At 34.9% G+C, this 16530-nt stretch overlaps 1 protein-coding gene across 1 annotated transcript; it reads right to left on the bottom strand.

The window, feature by feature from the left end:
• Window positions 1–14113: 14113 nt before the first annotated feature.
• Window positions 14114–16074, bottom strand: LOC133303782 (formin-like protein 3). Its single transcript, XM_061503760.1, has one exon. The coding sequence runs from the start codon at window positions 15998–16000 to the stop codon at window positions 14321–14323; it is 1680 nt and encodes a 559-aa protein (XP_061359744.1). The 5' UTR covers window positions 16001–16074; the 3' UTR covers window positions 14114–14320.
• Window positions 16075–16530: the final 456 nt, after the last annotated feature.

Raw genomic sequence — 16530 nt, forward strand, 5'->3', positions numbered from 1 at the left:
TTGGGGAGATGGCTTTAGCCCCTAGAATCGCAGAAGGGAAACAAATTTATAGAAAGATAAAAGAACTACATATATATAAACAGGTAAACTTCTTCAGAAAGGATTAGCAGTTGCTTCATAATTCAGACATTCTTCCAAACAGAGAAGATGATGCTACTCTCCGCCGTTGGGGTGTTAAGCTAGCTGCTCCACTTGCTTTGAGAGTGCGTTGAGTAGCAACAACAAAGTAGATATATTAGAGTTATACAAAAAAAAAAAAAAAAAAAGTAGATATATTAGACAACCAACGGGCTAATACAGCAGCATTATCCCGAGCCTTCAATAGTGCAGAAATTACAGTTGTCAGTGAAATATTTTTGGCGATTTCAGAAATAGATATAAGTACTTTTAAATGCAAAAGCACTGTGTCATTAGTGATACACAAATCATCCTAAAAAGGGTAAGTTACCTCAATGAATGAATCAATTTTTTGAATGATACGGTGAAAGACACTTGTTCTTTCGACTTCAAATGATCTCCACTGAAGAAGGTTTTTATATATAACACATGCAGCAAAAGGTTTGTCCCCAGAAAATCCCAAATTTTGTGGTATGCACTTGATCAACAAGTCTTGGTTCTCCGGAACCAGAAAAACTGACTTTAAGAAGAATGGACAAGCAAATGACAAAAGGATTGAAACTTACATAGGAGATCTTAAGTATGTATCACAGATTAATATTTTTAAGTGCATCTAACTGGCCACTCACTTGCAGCTTCTCATTGAGTGATTTTTGTGGTTTTCCCTCAGATTCAAGGTCACGTACATTTCATACTGCAATAGTCATACTCATATCCTAAAGCACATAGAGGGTAAACATTTTACAAATTAAACAAAACCTTCCACTGCCAAAAATATTGCTAAGATTTATTCATCAAAAGAAGCAGTTTCCTCTTACTGATGCAATTTTTGCTGCACCATTTAGAGCATTTCCATTTTCTGGTGTCCCCTGCAAGTTCTGCACAAAAATATCAATGCAAATCTGTTTTAATGTGTTACAATTCTATGTAATTGGAGGTCTGACATAAAGGATACAGTGATATGGAGGGAATAAGGATTAAACTATACATGAGATATTATATGGGATTAATGTTTGTCCTTTAAAAGGAAATAAAATTATGTAATTTTAGTCAAAACTATAATGTTTTATGGTGAGAGAAAGAGTAACACAATAGAAATCAGGGTGGGAGAAAGTGAGAGGTTTTTTTTTTTTTTTTAATTTTACTATTAAATAAAAAAACAGTCAATTTAACTAGAATGACTATCCTTTAAAAAGACAAACATTTTTCTCAATTTATATATTTCCTAAAAGTTATTTAACCCAGCTTTATTCTCATAAAATGCACTAAAAAACAACAGTTGCAATAATCCATAAACAATATATACAGTAAAGAATCTATGCAGACAATTTTCACACACAAAGATTACAGACAAATTGACTCACTGTTTTCCCATCTGTGGTGCGAACATGAACTTCATCACCATTGATTTTAGAAACTTCACCACTAATCCATGCTTGCAATGTATCTTCAACCCAGACATGAGAACCTACAATGATGCTCACTGGTGCAAACTACAAAGACAGGCATAGGAAATTCAAAGCAAATATGTAAATTAAGAGAAACTATTCTTCCATTCCACAGTATCAATCACTAATGATAGATTTGTTATTGTCATCCTACCCATGACACAGAATAATCCTTGCTAAGTAAATTTATAATAATGTTTCTATTCTGTGGCATTTGGAGAGAGGGGAAAAAAATCTTATAAAAAATTCTGCAAACTATAGGAAATACTAAAATCTTATATCAGCCCTTCTTTCTTAAATACTAATTAGCTCCCTCTTTGACCAACCATTTACAGCTAATGGGCCTTTGCCTCGTTCATTTTCATCACTTGGAGACCATTACTGTTGAATATACAGTATATAGAGTAGCCTAGCATATGGGAAAAAGTCTCACATTGTCTAATTCTCATATATATCCCCTTTTACTCAGTTATATAATAGTGTCTCCGCTGCTCATCTAAAGAATGTGGTTTATTCATATGTTTCTCGTTTCTTTCTCATTTAACATGGTATCAAGAGCCTAACGAGAAACAAATCTTGATTTGTGCCTACCCAGTGGACCTACTACCTGCCGGTGACAAATTTCTTTTCCGGAAACTCTGTCGTCCTCTCGGTTTCCAGTATTTCTTCCATAAATGTCCCTCCGGCATTTTTTTTAGTTGCTAACCACTGTCCCAGCAACCAGTCAACGTCTCCGGTCGTCATCAGCCACTTTTCTGGAGAATCTCCACCACCAGTCGTCGTCAACCACCGTGCCGGAGCATTTTCCAGCAAGTTTTCCATCAATCGAATCGCCTTCTCAAGGTTGTGTTGTCTGTACCTATCCCACCCTCAACAGAGCAAGGACGCGCACATACGCGCCAAACGAAGCAGCAATGTCATCAGAGCAACCTCCAGGGTTTGTTGCTCAGGAGGAGTCTGGTTTCGTTTTCCACCTCCACCAATCTCTATATGGTCTCAAACAATCTCCAGGTGCTTGGTTTGGAAGATTTAGCACTGTTATTAAACAATTTGGTTTGACTCAGAGCGAAACTGACCACTCAGTGTAACTCCCCGTTCTAGAACCGGTTTGTTAACATCGCATTATGATATTAAGCGCAGTTACAATCACATAGGTTCAATTAAAATCCGTTTAAATTTTTCTTTTCAAAACATGTCGAATTTGTAATGCCCAATTGCGTGATCATAACCATATTACATTGCGGAATAAAATAAATTAAGCTTAACATCATACTCTTATTATATTAGACCAAAGTTGTTAAATGTCTTCCTCTCTTCATTAGCTACGCGTGGTTTCGAACCGCGCCTCATTTGGAGCTCTGTAGCTCAAGTTATGACAATTATAACAATACATGTTTATATTGGACACAGGCCGCGCGCGCTATCGGGCGCTAAAGCGCCCACCGGCAGAGAGAAAACTCGTTTTTAGCCGCTAAGGGCGCTTAAGCGCGAACCAGGGCGCTTAAGCGTGCTACCTGGGCGCTAAAGCCCCTATTTTGGGCGCTAAAGCCCGCGACGGCAGAAAGCAATGTCTCTCACAGGGGCAGCAGGGCGCTTAAGCGCGCTGCCAGGAACTCTACACATGCTCATTTTTCAATTCTAAACCCAAGGGAAGTGAATCCCATTTGACAAGCCTCACATGTCCATGCTTCCAAGCTTATTCCTAGTACTTCTTCAACCTCTCCCCATGGATTAGACTAAAATTGGGCAGCATCTCCTTTGTTTTCTCAACGTTTCCCAATTTATCACTAGGTACCTAATTAAGTTTCCAGCTCAACAAGTCCAATACATAAAGTGCATACATACATTTAACTTAAAGTAAGCATCATTTACAACATATCTTCACTACAAATCAGGGAACTTAGCTTACAAATTACTATGATCATTCCCTTGGCTCCCATCCACAAAAGAGATAACCAAAGGCATGAGCATAGGCTAAGTCCATTCGAATAAAACAGGATATACATCTATCAATGAACAATCCTATACATGTAAACTACAAAATAACATGTATAATATCAAAAGACAGCATCTTCATGTATCACTACTAATCCAAATAAGGCCACTTGCCACTGGTGGCTCCTGCAGCATCTTTACCTGAAAGGGGGTCCCCACAACACGGGGTGAGATATACGAATATATCCAGGGGTCCTTGGAGCATCTATCCACCCCATAGTTCCAAAAACAGTGTAATAGCAATAACAATAATAATGCAGTAAATACATATCTATGCAAAGTGTAAATAACATCTCCAGGAGAAATTCCTCGAGCTCTCAAGCTGTCCTAAGATACTCAGATGCAAATAGTCCTACTGGCCAGCTAAACTACCAAGTATGATTTACGCATCGTCATGCAACATACCAACATAGGGAAACACCATCCTATGTCACACCAAATGCATACACATACGTGTAACAAAGCATTAAACTATTTCATTGCATTTATATACACTATCACAACCACTACCCAATCAGGGCTTGGTGGAACAATCAAGGGAATTACACCCAAGGTCCGAAGGCTTACCTCAAAGCTTCAGTCCACCTTTGTTCTTCACCAACTCAACAACCAAGCTTTACAATCAATACCAATTTTAAGTGAGCTAATCAAGTTCCATAGCTTTCTCCAATGGTTGGTCCTCCAACGTTAATCCACAAGGCTCAATCCTAGCCATCATATAGGTACAATTAACATTCAACCAACCCATTGTTTACCAATGCAAGAAAATCCACAAACTAAGTATACAACCTAGCAATTTTCAAAGCATAATCAAATAGCTAAATAAGTTCATTTCTACCGATTAAACGTCATTCCTAGCATTTTTCATAACATGTACTAAGTCTCAATCCACCTAGAACATAGCCAATTTACTCACATAATCACAAACCCTAAAACACTATTCATCTAAACATAAACTCATGAAAATAGAGTTCAAGGAGAAGAATCTTACCAAAATTGGGTATACAACCAAGGGATGTTAACCTCCTAAGCTCCCATGGAAGAAATCACTTTCAATCTCCTCAAAACCCCAAATTTTCGCCCCAAAAAGCAAGGAAAATCCCACTCCACAAAGACTCCCACTCAAAACCAAGCTTTGATTGTGAAAGAGTGGAAGATTTGGAGTGGTTTAGTCTTTGGAATGGATGAATTTGGCTAAGGTTTGCTCAACCTAGGGTTTCCCCCTTCTTCTTCCCCCTTCTCCTTCTCTTCTTCTCCTTCTCTTCCTTTCTTTCTTTCCTCTTCTGGTGGTCGACGGGAATGGGAGGGATTTTGGGTTCTTTTTGTGGTCTAGTCACTTAACTTAAGTTAAGTGGAATAAAGTGGGTATTGGTTCATCTATCTATTCAACTCCATTAATTACCAAACTTTACCCAAAAGTCTGAAATATTATTCTAGGAATATTTCCACTTTCATTTTTATATTTTGGGTACTTTTGCCTACACTCATTTATACCCCTTAATTTTCACAGAGTACACTTTTTACCTCCAAAGTGACTCCAATTCATTTAATTAAGCCTTATACTTAATTTTACTCACTATTACATGATTAATTATTCAATCACATTTAATTTACTAATTAATTAGGTTATGGCTATTATAACTCAGTGTTCTATCGCCACTCAGTTTCAGGATCCATTTATTTGGTGGTGTATGTTGACAATATTGTCATTACAGGTAATGACCATCATGGCATTACTCAGGTAAAACAACATCTTAGCCACCACTTTCAGACAAAGGATCTTGATAAACTTTGATATTTCTTAGGGATAGAAGTCGCTCAGTCTAAGGATGGCATTGTGATATCCCAGAGGAAGTATGCTATGGATATTCTTGAGTAAACAACCCTGTTGAATGCAAAGCCAATTGACACTCCTATGGATTCAAATGTCAAGCTTCTAACAAATCAGGGGGAGTCATTCTCCGATCCAGAAAGGTATAGAAGATTAGTTGGGAAACTGAACTACCTCACGGTCACTAGATCAGATATTTTATTAGCAGTTAGTGTAGTGAGTTAGTTTCTTAACTCATTGTGAAGATCATTGGAATGCAATAATCTATATTCTCAAGTGCATCAAGTCAACTCCAGATAAAGGTCTCTTCTATGGGGATAAAGGTCATACTAAAGTTGTGGGATACTCAGATGCTGATTGGGCAGGTTGTCCTATTGATAGGAAATCCACCTCTGGATACTGTGTGTTTATTGGAGATAACTTAGTCTCCTGGAAAAGTAAGAAGCAGAGCATGGTTGCCAGATCGAGTGCTGAAGATGAGTATCGCTCAATGGCCACAACCACGTGTGAATTTATCTGGATAAAGCAACTACTCAAGGAACTGAAGTTTGGTCACACTGAGGCAATTCCTCTCATTTGATGAAAGACTAAGAAAATTGAGATAGACTATCATTTCATCAGGTAGAAGGTCTTATCAGGGTAGATTGTTACACAGTTTGTCAACTCAAATAATCAATTAGCATATGTCTTTACTAAGTTCTTGAGGAGTCCTCGAATAGATTACTATGTAACAAGCTTAGAGCTTATGATTTATATGCTCCAGCTTGAGGGGGAGTGTTGAATATATAGTATATAGAGTAGCATAGTGTATAGGAAAAAGTTCACATTGTCTAATTCTCATGTATCTCAGTTATATAATAGTGTCTCCGTTGCTCATCTAAAGCATGTGGTTTACTCATATGTTTCTCGTTTCTTTCTCATTTAACAGTTACAACTTAAATTATAGTAAATATGCTGAAATGTCAAAATTTTACCTTCTTTTTTTACTTAATTTTTAATTCCCGTCCAACTCCAACGACAATTAAACTTTGTTGCAGTAGACAATTAAACTCATCAAGTTGCATTATTATTATTATTTTTTTATTTGCTTCTAAATTATCAATTTGTGTGCAGTGCCTAACAATCTTATTCACCACCATTCCAAGAACATTGCCAGCATCTTTTGGCAATGCATTCACTATCATAATTTTTCACCTCTCAAAATAATTCATGATTCACGAGAAACACTATCACGTCAAAGAAGATAGTTTTGAAACGAAATCACACATAACAGTTCAAAAAAAATGAAAAATGAAAAAAAATGCAGCTCCAAGAGTCAAAGGGAAATTAACACCAATCAAGCACGTGACGGAAACAGAAAACGAAATGTGATGCACTTAACTCACCATAAATTATTATAATGGCAGACGTTTCAGTTTTAAAGTCTTTTATGGATTTTAATAATTGCAGACGTTTCAGTTTGCATGACTTTATGTTTTGTTTATGGTTATTTCCGTTTTGTATCAGTTTTTAAGACTATTGATGGTCCTCTGTTGTCAGTTACTTTTTGTATTGCCTTTAAAAGGCTGGTTAGAAGGATGTGAGGGAAGACTTTTGATGATTGAAGAACAATAATATAGCAGAAAACTTCTGCATTTTACTGAAAGCCTATTTTCCATATAATTTTGCATCAAAATGTGTCATTCCAAGAGTTACCATGGCGATTAACGCAGAGCAATCTTCCGGGTTAACTCATCTGAGGCCGAACCGAGTCAGGTTGGAGAGTGAAGAAAGTAACAGAATCTGAATTGTCAGAGGAAGAGAATGTTAAAATTTTGAAGCGGTGATAATGAGAAGAAAACGAAGTAACGGAGTGTTTGATAGAGAGTTATCTTTGCGAAAGCTGTTTTTCTTCTTAAAAAAATTAATGTTTCTGATGTATGTTTATCTCCTGGGTACGAATAAAAATGCCTGGTTTCATGCGGGTAATATAAAAAATAGTAAATACTCTTCTCGGTGCTGAACAAATTTTATGATGTCTATTTTTGTCTCTAACAAATAAAAATGTTATTCGTGATCTCTAAGAAATTTAAAGTGGACCTATTTTAGTCCTTTTGAGGGACTAATATGAGTTTTTTTGAATTTGTGAGGGACCTCGATTTCAACTAAATGGGTCCATTTTGAATTTCTTAGGGACCACGAATAGCTTTTTTATTTGTTAGGGACTAAAGCGGGCATCGTAAAATTTGCTGGGGACCAAAAAAAGGTATTTACTCTATAAAAAAGGTAGGGGTGTTCGCGGTCTGGATTGGATCGATATTGGAAGCAAAAATCATCTGATCCAATCCCTTCGGTTTAATCATATAATCATCCATTCAGTTTGAATTTCTTTTAAAATCCGATCCGATCCAATCCAATTTTATTCGGTTTAGATTAGATCGGTTTTTGATTTTTTGAAAAGCCTAAGATTTGAATGATGATTATTATACAAATAACATATCTTTTGTATGTATCGGCTTTGTAAGGTTTGTATGATGATTATTGTGCAATCTAGAAGCATTTTAAAATAAAAAGTTGAATTACTATCTTTTACCTCCAACAAAAAATTTATAATATGATTGCCTGAGATCCGAAGTAATCCAAATTTTCATCCTATAGAGGAGTTGTTGTACAATAATAGCTCATGTAATAAAAATATATTATGTATCTTACAAAAAAAAAGAGCATAACATAGATCAAACAAAATTCACTTTCTCCAACATGATGAGTTAATGGATCTTGGATTTAGAATTTTACTATATGATTTTTGAACTATAATTGGGAAAATGTCCAAGTAGGTAGTCTAGATAGTAAGGTTGAGGAATTATTGGATCGGTTTGGATTGGATCGGTTTTCACTAACCCATCCAAAAACTGATCCATCCAATTAAATTTTTCGTTTTTCGGTTAATTCGATTTTTGATTTTCGATTTTCCGGTTTAGTCATCGCGGTTTGAATCGGTTGATGAACACCCCTAAAAAAATTATTATAATCTTAAAATAAATTATAATTACAAAAATATCATGATTTTTGTCCCATAATAATATTATTTTGAACTCAATGTAAATAACTTATTGACGATAAAAAAGACGAACTATAAAAAATATGTGTATAGAAAATAAAATTATTTTTTATAATATAAAAAATATTAATCCCTTAAAAGTAGAGAGATTAGTATTTGTGGATTCATATTTTCTTTTTTCTTTTTCTTTTCTTTCTATAGATTCCTTATATTTTAATATGTATGTAAAATATAATAATTGTTTATAATATAAAAATATTAATCCCTTCAAAGTAGATATTAGTATTTGTGGATTCATATTTTATTTTTTATTTTTTTCATCTTTATATAAGTATTTTTTATTTTTATATGTATATAAAATTATCTCTTACAAATAAAGATTAATTCCTAAAAAAATTGGTGCTGATGAGTAACGAGGTAATGAACAGCATCGCAATCAGCAGCATCGCAATCAGCTGCTCTGTCTCTTTCTCAAAAGTTGGAGATCATTTTTAATAGGAAAAATTGTTTAACATAACTTGTGCCATTTCACTTTTACAAAAAAATAATATTTTTATTTTTATTTTTTTGTCTACTCTCCCTCCATAATTTTTTTTTTCTCTCACTTAAAATAATACAACTTTACATTCTTTTAAATGATACACACTTTTCTCTTTTTAGTATATCTAATGTACATACTACTTTCATTAAAAAAATTCTCTTTTTATTATATATACATCATAGAAAATATCACATTTTAATTGGTCCATCCAACCGAATCAGTGGTGCGATGTACTGTAAATATTTCACAAAAGTTGTTACATCTCTCTCTCTCGTTGTCTTTTTTGTTATATTTAATTTTTGGAAGAAAAAAAACTAAATTTTGTATCAAAATTAAATTTTGCTCTGCTCATGACATTGGCTGGATATTTAATCAAAATAGACAAGAAATTATGAATTTCGTTTTTTTTCTCCTTCTTTAGTACGTAAATTTGCTGTTATTTACGAAACCACCATCTTCTTTGGAAGAAATTTTTTTGAGTTTTTTGGTAATATGACAAATATAAATTAAATTGTTTTTTATTATTTAAATAGAAAAATTTATGTTTATAATAAGAAAAGAGACAGGATATTCTTACACCAGTATAAGAGTTAAAAAGTTTACACTCAATCTTGACCATTGATCTCTCTTATATCTAATGGCTCTAATTTTTTAGTAATATGAGTCATTAGATACAAGTGGATCAATGATCAAGATTGAGAGTGTAACTTACACTGATATAAAATGATCTTAACCCATATTAAACTAAAATTGTATTACAAATTTAAAATGGTGCTTTCCTATATTTTCCATATAAATATAATAAAAAAGAATGTAACATAAATTTGAACAATTTAATAAATAAATTATATATATTTAAGTAAATGATTAAACTGGGTGCATCGTATAATTTAGGAACTAAGTATTACTTTTTTTTTTTTTTTTTTGATAACAACCAAGTATTACTTTAGTCTATGTAATATTGATGATTGAATACGCTTTTAAAATAATAAATGTAGGCAAAATGAATTATTTAATATATTTAAAAAAATATATTATTAATGCAAATTTAAAACTATTTTTTAAAATAATATAACTAGTTGAATACAATAAGATATAATAATTATTCTTATTGTGTTAATTATTATTTAACTGATTAAATTTGATATTGTTTTTCAAAATAATATAATAGGCCTTCAATAGATAATAATTAACAGGATCAATAATTTTCAGAATCCTTATAATTTATTTTTAAAAAAATATTAAATTTTTTATCATCAACTAATTACTTTTTTTCCATCATCAATATTTCAATTCTTTATCTTAAAATGGAAAAAAGAATTAACAATTCGTGATCGATGATATTAAATTTAATGTTTTTAAAGTTAAAAGAATTTAAAACATATTTGTCAGAAAATTATTTATTATGTTAATTATTATTTGATTAAATAAATTTAATATTATTTTTTTAAAAATACCAATTATATTTTGTGATATTAATTAGTATTTATAATATTAATTAAAATTTATATAATATAAAAAAAATGCGTGTGACAATCAAATTTGAAACCTAAAACGTGGATTGTATAATGGGATTAATATTTTCCATGTTTTTTATTGTATAATGATATGTGGATTCATATTTTTCTTTTCTATCTCTTCTCTTCACATGACCCTCACATACTTTTTTTTATGTATATGTAAGAGATAATTTTATCTCCTACAATATGATAAACACTAATCTTAGATTACATGGCACTATCCCAATTATTTGCCAAGGGAGTTTGTGCCGATACGAACCTCAGAAGAACCTCACCCCGAAAGCCTTGATAATTAATGAACCACATAAATACTCGAAAAAGCTTCTATTTGAGAAGGAAAGAGTGTGGGAATCTTTTCCTTAAGAGGGAAAGAATGTGGGCATGAGACTCATACTAAAGGGGAAAATGTTGAGGAATTCAAGTGTGAGTGGCTAGAGTCCCACATTAGTTAAAAATGAATTTAGTGAGCATCATATAAGTAGAAGGACTCATGTACTTAATGCCTTAAGATTTTGGGTTTGATTGTCGTGTTTCAAGCCTTCTTAATATTATTGTTCCCTTGGTCCATGGTTAACGTCTTCCCAAGTCATGAGTTCTTGCTGCTTGCTAGAATTGCCTCCCACTTTTTGCCACATTTTCCAAAATAAAGGCTCTATTTGATTTCTATTTCGTAAAACAGTTTTCTTGTTTTAAGAATAGAAAAACAAAAAAGCTTGTTTGTTGATCCAGAGGCGAACCTACACTTGTGCAAATGTGGGCAAGTGCAGACACAAGTTTGTTTGATTTTTGGAAGATAATGACTATACTTCAAGGTATAGCCTTTGGAATTCTTGAGTTGCATAATTAAAAAAACAGATAATCTAGCAGTAAGCAAATAATTGGAATCATGATGTAACTTGTATATATAGACAACATTAATTGTAAGCGATCTATTAGCAAAGAATGTCCATACTTGCCTCCAAATCCTGCCTTTGGTATGTTGTACCTGCAATGGAGAATTCCTTTTTCTAAGGTATTGATCTGGGTTATACTTTGCCCTGTATATGTGACAAAATAGATACACTAAGTTGTAACTAAATTGGCTGGAAAAGGATAATCATACTTTCTTTTTAAAAAAAATTCCGGCGGCAAGTGTGCAGACATAAATATAATTTTCTGGATACGCCGCAGTGTTGATCAGTGTTTTGTAAATGAAATTCTAAAACGACATTTGATTTTTCGTTTTTAAAACCAAATTTACAAAACACCCTTATCATGTTTTGGTTTTGTGTTTAAGTTTTTTACATCCAAAACAACAAAAACTCGGAGAACAAAAGCCTCATTAATGGCATGACAGTAATAATCTGAAAATAAAAAAGTAAAAGTTAATATTGTGCCATCTCATATAAATCTTATTTTCAAGCTCCTTGCACGATATATTTTTTTGTTTTTTGGTCTTTGATGTGATTGATAATTTTTTCCTTTTTTTATTTTAAAACCACATTTTGGAAACAAATTTACCAAACAATTTTTTTTAACTTTTAAAACTATTTTCAAAATAATATTATCAAATGGATTTTTTTTTATTCTACAAAATAATTTTTAAAAATTACTTTACAAAACAGTTTTAAAAACAAAAAATTCAAAATACAATCAAACAAATCCTATATTGCACAATACGTGACCAGGGTCACATATTATCTAATATCATCTAAAGCTGTTAATTAAAGACCTATGAAGGTTCATTGCATGGATATTGCATATGTAATTTTATTTTGTACTAACTTAATTTCACTATAAAATGAGTCGATAAGAATCTCTATAATCAGAGAGACTCTAATAGAATAAGAGATAGGTTATTTTATGTACCATTTTTTCTGTTTACTTTTGTCTATCATCTTCCAATACTGTTATATCAGAATCTCAAGAAGAGAGAGAAAGATAAATGTTAGTTAAGATTCTGATCTAATGGTATTTTAAAGTGGTAGGCAAAAAGTAGGTAGAAAAAATAGTAGATAAAATAACCTATCCCATAAAATAATAAACAACCATACAGATACTCTAGTATAATAATAAACAATTATCTCACTTAAAATTTCAAACTATAAATAAAGGCCATTAATGATTTTCATATTGAGTAAATACTCTTTTTAGTCCTCAGCAAATTTCACGATGCCCACTTTAGCCCCTAGCAAATAAAAAGGTCCATCGTAGTCCCTACAAAATTAAAAATGAACCCATTTTAGTCCTTTTGAGGATTAACATGGGTCTTTTTTGAATTTGTGAGGGACCACTATTTTAACTAAATGAGTCTCTTTTGAATTTCTTAGGGACCACGATATGCCTTTTTTTTTGCTAGGGACTAAAGCAAGCATCGCAAAATTTGCTGAGGACCAAAAAAATTTACTCTTTCATATTTATCTCACAAAATGCAACTCCCCATACTTAGTCAGTATGGTTTTTCTTTGTAGGCACATATGCCCTCATGCGATGCCCAGGCACATACGCCCTCATGCGATGCCATAGTCTTAGAGTTCTACAATGGCTGCCACTTCTCTCGTGCCTTTGGGCTCTTCTGGCTGAGGAATAGATAGAGTGTCAACAAGATCCCATGTGATAGTGTCCCAAAGCTTGACTCATGCACTACATCCGCCAGCAACCGCAGAATGACACCCTGAATGTAAAGAACTTTAGTCAGTAAATTTGTATGAGTTTTATACTTCCAAATTTTCCTACACACTCTTCGATTTTCATTATAAATTTCACATATGACTTTTTTTAATAGATGAGTCTCACATCATTTTTGCTTTTATGATATAAAAAAAACTCATATCATGTAATATGAAAAAGTATAAAATCCAATTTTCATTTTAGTCAGTAGAATTTGAGTGAAAGTACTAGAGAGTGTGTCAGTGCCTGGGCTTTTTCCGCTTTCTACGGGTTTTGAATTATGGTTGACTCTTTTGGGGTCTTGGTCTCTTTTTTTGTTGAGACAGTGTTGGGCCAATTAGTAGCTGTTGTGGACACTTCAATTCAACCAGCTGAGTTGTACCTAAAATTTTAAAAATTCAACTAACGATATGTTCCATTGACACTGCGCCATAAAACAAAAGTTTAAGGTATGGTCAATTTAAATAAGTTTTTCAATGGAAACAATTGTTTTTTATTTTTCAAATAATGAAAACATGTGGTCAGGGTTTTGTTTGCATGAATTCAGATTTCATACATCGGCATTCCATAAAGGAAAGCGACGATTCTGGGTGGATGCGGTTCTATTCAAGCCTTGAAAATTATAGCAATACTGGAAAAGGTCCTGAATTCTTTATGTATACATCACAAAGGAAAAGTCACTGTTCAAAATTTTAATAAAACAACTACTTGCAAAGTCTTCATATATGAATCCAGCTAGCTTAATATATCCAGTAGAAAATCACAAATTTAATCCAATTACTCCAAGACCAACGAGAATGAGAGAGATTGATAAAAAGGTTTTTAAAAAAAAAAAATATACAATCAGATGCGGGGTGAATATTATAGAAACATACAAACTGGCAAACCAGAAGTTCGTACTCCCAATAAATCTTATACTAGAGGCTCTAATAGGACATCAAAAAACAGAATTAGAGCCCTAGTTTTCTTCCTATACAAATCTGTTATGCATAAATTCTAATGCATCTTTAAGAACACAACAAAATGACATCAATCAATCATCAAAGTATGGGAAAACAAACCAAAATCGAAGACTCTGAATCATATTATTTTTCCTCACAAGGCTCTAATAACTGAATCAAAAAGCCAAAATTAGAGCCCAAATTTTTTCAGTGTTTTTACTAGTTGTAACCTCTCACATCACACAGGATGATGCAATGAGCCATTGCCTTTCTCCCTCAAGGAATTGAGCTTTTCCAGCATCCACTCTCCCCTGCGCCGAGCAATGAAATTTGCAGCCTTCACATTCACATCGGGGCTGGGACAGAAAACGGCCACACCCACTTTGCCGTTACCGTTACCGTTACCGTTACAATCCATAACGGTGTTGGTGGTTGTTGCCGTGGAGGTTGAAGTGGGGGTGGTGGTTTCTGACACATTAATGTCCTCCCGTTCTGGCGAGCCACACCGCGAGCTCTGGTTGCTACGTATATTAACAAAATCCCCACGAACTACGAACTTCATCGCCGCCATCTTGAACGGCGGAGGCGGCGGCGGAACCGGAATCATAGGCGACTGGTTGCCGGTGTTTATTGTCTCATCGTTAGAGTTGCCCGTTTTATTGGGCAGTGGCGGCTTCCCGGGGTTCCTCCGGCGAGGGGGTTCCGGCGGTGGAGGAGCTTGTGGCTGTGGGATCTGGCTCTGGCTCTTACGCTTTGACCATCTCCTTGATGATGTCAATGGAGGTGGAGGTGGCGGCGTGGGCGCCACTGAATGGATTTTCTTGTTCTTGCCGAGACCCTTTCTGAATAAACTGTGAAAGACCGATGGTGGCGGCGGTGGGGGTGGCGGCGGCGGTGGGCGTGGTGCTGTCGTGTTATTTGTTAATTCATCAACATTATCATAATCTTGATGGTGATCACGCTTTGTCCTCTGCTTCTTCTTTCTCTTTCTTTGCTTGGAGAGTACTGAAGCCCAAACCATTTCTATCTCCCTCTTCACGTTACTCTTCTTTCGCTCACTCTTTCCGTGCTTATGCTCCGATCGTATCTTCACCGACGGCGTTGGCGGAGGTGGCGTCGACGGAGGAGCCGGCGGCGGAGACTGAATCCTAGTGAACTCACGATCATCAAGCTCAGTTATCTCACTACCACTTTCCACTTTTTGATGAGTCTGTCTTGGTTCGCGACGAGCGGAATCCGGCGGCGGAGGAGGTGGCGGTGGTGGAGGAGGAGGAGGCGCAGGTGACTTCAGCGGCGGTTCCGGCGGCGAAGAACGGATTTCGAAGGTATCCACCGGAATTTCCTTAACACCAACTTCTTCTTGTTGTTGTTGTTCTTCTTCTTCAGCTGCAGGCCACTGTTTGCGGTGGTCCACGGCGTGAAAATGGTCCCTCGCCGGCGAGCGAAACTGCTTGTCGATTTCGTAGTCATCAAAGAAACGAAACTTGTAGCGGTCGTCGCCGGTATCCCAATGGCGCAGATCTGGATAAGAGCTACTGCTCCTTCTCAATCCGGTTGCCGGTGACTGCTTCCTCTCCTTGGAGAACCCGAACCACCCTTCCGCTCCTTCTTCCGACGATATTTTACGGTACGCAGCATTTTGATCCGGAACGGCGTCTTCGTCAGCGGCGCGCGGAGACGATTCGTCGTCGTTTCGTCTGGCGAAAACGCCGCACAGAATGGCCAAAACGACGAGGAGAATGTTGAGGGAGTCCCAGCTCTTCTTGACGGGGGTTGATCGGAGAACATTGGAGGCGGCGGAGAGAATCGGCGGCACCGAGAGGTAAAGGAGCGTTAAGGCGACAATAGGCAAGAGAATGATGAGAAGTGGAGGGCTGATCAACGGTGGTGATGAATGCCACGTGCGACGGTGAGGCATGGTTTGGTGGTCACGATAGAACCGGTGAGAGAGGTAGCGGGGGATTGTCCTCTCTGTGCTTTTGGATATTTGAGAGATACTATAATGCCATAAACATAACATGAAAATTCTTTTATTGGAATAACAGAATTTTGCAACTTGCAACCTCTTTTATTTATTTATACCAAAGATTATATTATATACTTCGAGTGCCAATTACTTCCTAAACTCCATATTTTAAGCTATTGTGTAAAATATTTATGATTATTTATTCATACTGTATATTGCATCATTTTGAGCAATTACTACTAGTTATTTAAACATATTTTCTAACATTGATTAGACCACTGTTCTGTAAATTAAACTACTAGCTTTATTCAGTGTTAGCAGCATCGGAATTAGGGGTGTAAATAGATTAGGTCGATCTACAGGAGCCTACGGCCTAATAAAACTTGAAAAAAAAAATTATCTCAGGGGTGTAAATTAAATTAGTAGCTTTATCAACAATTTAAGGATGATAAAAAAGCAAATAAAAACAATACTGAAGTACT

The sequence above is a fragment of the Gastrolobium bilobum genome, unplaced genomic scaffold (genome assembly GCF_033153095.1).
Source record: "Gastrolobium bilobum isolate Gb01-03AN ecotype WA unplaced genomic scaffold, APGP_CSIRO_Gbil_v1 utg8466, whole genome shotgun sequence".
In the NCBI taxonomy this organism is placed as follows: domain Eukaryota; kingdom Viridiplantae; phylum Streptophyta; class Magnoliopsida; order Fabales; family Fabaceae; genus Gastrolobium; species Gastrolobium bilobum.